This window comes from Neomonachus schauinslandi, chromosome 7, assembly GCF_002201575.2.
Source record: "Neomonachus schauinslandi chromosome 7, ASM220157v2, whole genome shotgun sequence".
In the NCBI taxonomy this organism is placed as follows: domain Eukaryota; kingdom Metazoa; phylum Chordata; class Mammalia; order Carnivora; family Phocidae; genus Neomonachus; species Neomonachus schauinslandi.
Genome location: NC_058409.1, coordinates 6,929,025 through 6,934,983, shown reverse-complemented (window position 1 = coordinate 6,934,983; position 5,959 = coordinate 6,929,025). Strand labels below are relative to the sequence as shown.

The window sequence follows — 5,959 nt, the reverse complement described above, 5'->3', positions numbered from 1 at the left end:
AGAGGAAAGGTAGCAGTCAGCCTCTTTTATAGCGTTAACTAAAGCAAGACCTGTGGGCTGACACCCATCCATCACCTGAACAAACCTACCTTCTCAACTGGAAGACTGAGTTCCAGATTCTGGGGAAGAGCAGGGCGTTCTCACCTGGATAATCATTAGCCAGGTGATGTCAGAATTGATAGGAGCATGCAAATAAGTTGACGGTCATGTCAGAGACTCAGCCTTCCTGGGTGCAGGTTGGAGACCCTGTCTTCCCCTGTCATCAAGTTCACAGTTAACATTACTCAGGACCTTCACAATCTGCAAGATGTCCTCACAGGCATGCTCTCCATTGCTAAGTGTGGGCCTTAACTGGCATCTGCGTTTTACTCTGGGGCCTCCATGTCCCTCACAGGTCCCAGCTGTCACCCAGTATCTTTGGTTTCTGAAGCCTCCTTTGCCCTAGAAGTCCCACCTTTCATGCCCCCATGTTTTTGCTCAATGCCACTTTTCCACACTGAATCAACCAGTGAACTTTCACTGGGTGCCCAAATTGAAACACACCATATAACAGCTTGTGCTGAGCAAGGCAAACGGGTCAGCTGTGTATGTCTGGCTTGGAGCTGGTGGGGGTGGTAGCAGAGGAAGGGGGGGAGGTGAGATTGAAAAACTGGACTTTGCTACTTGGAGGCTTTTTTTTTTTAAACTTTTTACTGGAGCACAAAGTGGCGGCTTCACAGGAGATTCACAGGAGGTTACAAATAGTACAGAGAAGTCTCTAGCACCCTTTGCCCAGTTTTCCCCCGGGTTTCATCTTAACTATAGTGCAATCTCAAAACCAAGAAGTTGACACCAGTGCCCTGTGTGTGTGCGCGCTTCTGTGCCATTTTATCACAGGTGTAGATCAGCATAACCACCGCTGCAATCAAGATACAGAACTGCTCCAGCACCTTTCTCCGTTTACAGCAGTAATTGTGAATTTGTCTGGTTTGCTTTTCAGGTTTTTCCATTGTTGCTTCACATTTTTTTGCAAGTCTTTTGTTTGGAGCATACACATTAGGATTTTTTTAATCTCTTCCTGCTGGATAGACCCTTTTATCACTATATAATATCCCTGTCTGTCCAAAGTAATGCTTTGCTCTGAAGTCTACTTAATTTGAAATTAATATAGCCACTCCTGCTTTCTTTGATCAGAGTTTGCATGATATATCTTTCTCCATCCTTTTACTTTCAGCCTACCTATATTCTTATATTTGAAGTGAGGTTTTCTTTTTTCTTTTTTTTTTTCACATTTTAAACTTTTTATTTGCATATTTAAAAATTGTGCATTCCAGTAATTAAAATCATACAAAGAAAAAAATGGCACTCTGATTAAACTGCATTGTACAGCCTGCCAGTTACCTTGGACCAACTTAGTTTTTACTGGTCATCCCACCCAGCTTCTTCCTTCACCAGCCTACAAGTTATTTTCCTTCCCTGCCAGCCAGACAGGCAGATGGAAAGGAGGCTTGGTGTTCCTGGTCAGTAGTTCAGATTCTTTGATGTGAAAAGGGGCAGCACAGTCATGTAAACTTGATCCAACCTCTTTGCATCTTACAAAGTTAAACAGCTAAAAGAAGTAAAATAAGAAGGCAATGCTTGTGGAATGTACAGTGCATACTGGCAGCGCGCGCCTCACTACGATTCGCCTGCTTGCTTCTCCTGTTCAATCATTTCTTTTGAAGGCAGTGGATTTTTCTCTTGTGTTTCTGTCTTCTTCAATTTCGACTTATCGAATTTCTCAATCTCAGCCATATCAGGTTTGTCAGACATGGTTGCAGAGGAAGCGGAGTGAGGTGCGTGTGCAAGTGAAGTCCGGCCCGCTCAGTGGCCGCCGCCGAATGCCTGAAGTGAGGTTTTCTAAACAGCTTATAGTTGGGTCCTGTTTTTATAATCTGCTCTGATCATCTCTTTTAATTGGCATATTTAGACCATTTACATTTAATGTAATTATTAATATGTTTGAGCTTAAGTGTGTCATTTTCATTTTAATTCTGTTCGATTTTTTTCTTTTTCTATTTTCCTGCCTTCCTTTGGGTTATGTGAACATCTTTTTACAATTCCATTTTGGTGTATCTCTAGTGTTTCTGAGTGTTTCTCTTTACATAGCTTTTTCAGTGGTTGCTCTAGGTATTACATTATATACACGTAACATCACAGTCTACTGGTGGTGTCATTTTACCAAGTGTAGAAAACTTCCCTCCCTTTAAGTCCCTTTACCCTCCTCCCGCTTATCATGTAATTGTTTTAACTATTTCCTCTACATACATTTATAGAACCACATCAGACAGTGTTAAAATTTTTGCTTCAGCTATTGAATTTGGAAAATTAGAGAGAAGGAAAATGTATCATATTTATCCATTTTTAAAATTTGTTCCATTGGTCTTTCCTCTTTCCTGATGTTCCAAAATTCCTTCTTTTATTATTTCTTTTCTTTAGAGGATTTCCTTTAGCAATACATTTAGTATAAGTCTGGTGGCAACAAATTCTATTAGTTTTCCTTCATCTGAAAATGTCTTGATTTCCCTTTCATTCCTGAAGGATATTTTCAGTATAGGATTCTGGGTTAACAGTTCTTTAAGCGCTTGAAAACTGTAATGCCACTTCGTTCTGGCTCCATGATTTCTGACGAGATATCTACTCTCATTCAAATTGTTTTCTTCTATGGGGTACCTGGTTGGCTCAGTTGGAAGAGCGTGCGGCTCTTGATCTCAGGATCATGAGTTTGAGCCCATGTTGGGTGTGGAGATTACTAAAAATAAACTTCAAATTGTTTTCTTCCTATAGATCATTCTAACATCTCTGCCATCTTGGTGTTGGGCACTGTCTTTCCTCATTCAGGTTGTAATTTTCCTGGTTCTTGTTATGATGAGTGGTTGTCAGTAAAAACCCCACACATCTTTTTATTTAAATTCATTTAGCCACCATATAAAAACCCATATATTTTGAATATTGTGAGACTCTAGATCTTATTTAATTAAATCTTCCATTTTATAGCTGGCTCCCCTTCTACCACGCTGGCAGGAGAAGGGAGGCACCACCTCATTACTGCCGGGGGGGGGGGTAGATGGGTAGGTTCCCCCCTTGGCCTTTGTTGTCCCCCGAAGGGAGAAAATTATAGGGGGGAGCAGGGGTTCCCCCCCCCCCCCCCCCCCCCAGGCTTCCACTGACCCCACCCTGGCTAGGAGGGGCCGCTCTTCAGGGAGCTCCACTGAAACCATGGCAAAGGCGGAGGCAGGGGGAGAGTTCTTTGGCAGGAGTTAAGCAGTTATCATCGAAACTTTTCTATCTTGCTAGGCTCCCCCTTTCTGGGTCCTCTGGCTACTGGGAGCAGGCTTTTGTTGGGAACTCACCACGATGTCATTCCTTGTGTCCTGAGGTCCCTAGGGGGCCTGACTTCTTCTCTCTACCTTCTCAGCTTTCTTATGTTTGTATTAAAAATAATGTCCATGGCTTTTAGTCGTTCTTAGCAGGAGAACAGGGAAAAATACTTCTCCTCCACCCTTCCATAAGTGGAAGTTACTTGGAGCGTTTTTTTTTTTTTTTTAAAGATTTTATTTATTTATTTGACAGAGACAGAGACAGCGAGAGCAGGAACACAAGCAGGGGGAGTGGGAGAGGGAGAAGCAGGCTTCCTGCCGAGCCGGGAGCCCGATGTGGGGCTCGATCCCGGACCCCGGGATCATGACCTGAGCCGAAGGCAGTCGCCCAACCAACTGAGCCACCCAGGCGCCCCAACTTGGAGCGTTTTAAAATACGTTTCAGGGCGCCTGGGTGGCTCAGTTGGTTAAGCGACTGCCTTCAGCTCAGGTCATGATCCTGGAGTCCCAGGATCGAGTCCCGCATCGGGCTCCCTGCTCGGCGGGGAGTCTGCTTCTCCCTCTGACCCTCCTCCCTCTCATGCTCTCTCTCTCTCTCTCATTCTCTCTCTCTCAAATAAATAAATAAAAAATCTTAAAAAAAAAAATACGTTTCAGATGCCAAAGTGGAACAAAAGTTAAACAAAGCCAGAGTACCTGGGGGCAAATATTTTGACATCTTAGATGACACTGAAGGTAGTGGGGTGACATGGTGAAAGAGCATGAGCATGGGGCTGGAATGGCCTCAAAGGGAATACTAATTCGAACTTAGGCAAGCTGCTTTGGCTGTCAGAGGCTCAGTTTTCCTTCGGGAAAATAAAAAGCAAGTTCCTTCTTATGCAGGGGTGTCATGAGGAGTAAGTGAGATAAAGTAGGTCAAGTGCCTGGCATTGAGAATACATGCCATAAATAATTTCTTTACTTTTCTCCAACGGTTCCAACCTCATATCCTAATATCTCCTAAGTGAGTCGTCAGCTGTGGTTCAAACTGTTTGTAATTTTCCTGCAGCTGCTGCCAAGCTCCATGATGTTGGACCAAGATGCTTTCCTGAGCTGGGACTCAGTTTCCCCAACTTTATTTATTTTTTTAAATTTATTTATTTGACACAGAGAGAGACTGCGGGAGAAGGGACACAAGCAGGGAGAGTGGGAAAGGGAGAAACAGGCTTCCCGCAAAGCAGGGAGCCTGATGTGGGGCTCGATCCCAGGACTCTGGGATCATGACCCGAGCTGAAGGCAGATGCCTAATGACTGAGCCACCTGGGCACCCCCAATTTCCCCAAGTTTAAAAAGAGAGGATTCGTCTAGATCCCCTGTTACCCCATGGATGAATCACAGCAGTTTCTGGGAGCTTGTTCAAAATGCAGCATCCCAGGCCCCACCCCAGACCTCCTGGATGAGAACCTGCATTTGAACAAGACCCCCATCCATGTTTGGCACATTGAAGTTTAAGAAGCAGGGCTCTGGGTGACCTCCAAGGCTGCTCCCAGCTCTGACCTTATCTGTATTAGGCTCTCCCATCTCCACACCCCTGCTGGAAATGCTCTGACTTTTCCATCTGGCCACGGAGTGCTGACCATCATTGAAGGCGTAGCACCATCCCTCCCCACGCCTAAAGCTTTCTCTGACCACCCCAAACCTGAAGTCATCCTCAACACGCTTTAAACAGCCACTCTCTGGACTATTCCTTGGATGATTAATTACGTGCTTTGTGATAGTTTGCCTGTTCTTTTCTTGAGCCACTGTGTAAACCTTGTATCATATCTTCTTCTGAAACTTTCTACATCTTCTAGGATCCTGAGGTTGCAGACAGCTCCTGGAAAGCTCTCGGGGGACAGACACCATGACTTAACATGTGCCTTTAGTGCTCACTAGCTGGTTCCCCACACACAAGAGATACTCAAACACACAATCATTTACACTGTGAGCATGTTCTTTTTTTTTTTTTTAAAGATTTTTATTGATTTATTTGACAGAGAGAGACACAGCGAGAGAGGGAACACAAGCAGGGGGAGTGGGAGAGGGAGAAGGAGAAGCAGGCTTCCCGCCGAACAGGGAGCCCGATGCGGGGCTCGATCCCAGGACCCTGGGATCATGACCCGAGCTGAACGCAGACGCTTAACCGACTGAGCCACCCAGGCACCCCGACACTGTGAGCATGTTCTAAGCACGCCTTTCAAGACCCTACTTACGAGAAAATGTTATGATCAATATTTCAAAAGAGCATAAGTAAATCCGTATTTTCTGTTCCCGGAGATAGTAAAAAGGAAACTGCTTTTTCTTTTGCATGACGATACCCAGTGCTGGAGAGATGGTGCTGAAACACAGGTCTTTCACAAAACACAATGGCAACATGCAGCATATATGACACAAACAGAGGTTTCCAGAAGGCCCACTCCTGGGACTTTGCACTTCATCTTAAGCAAAAAGAAGGGTTCATTTGTATGAAGAGTCATGATACATAACTGCGAAAATGTGGACATAATCTAAACGCCAAACAATTAACTAGGGCACATCCATTTGATGGATGACCATGGAGCCATTTGAAATAATTAAGACGGCTGTATTCAAACATAGAAAAA

The 5,959-nt window shown here is 44.4% G+C and overlaps 1 protein-coding gene across 1 annotated transcript; it reads right to left on the bottom strand.

The window, feature by feature from the left end:
- Window positions 1-1,553: 1,553 nt before the first annotated feature.
- LOC110590979 (thymosin beta-4-like) lies at window positions 1,554-1,812 on the bottom strand. The gene has a single exon (XM_044916880.1). The coding sequence runs from the start codon at window positions 1,789-1,791 to the stop codon at window positions 1,657-1,659; it is 135 nt and encodes a 44-aa protein (XP_044772815.1). The 5' UTR covers window positions 1,792-1,812; the 3' UTR covers window positions 1,554-1,656.
- Between the last annotated feature and the right edge of the window lie 4,147 nt (window positions 1,813-5,959).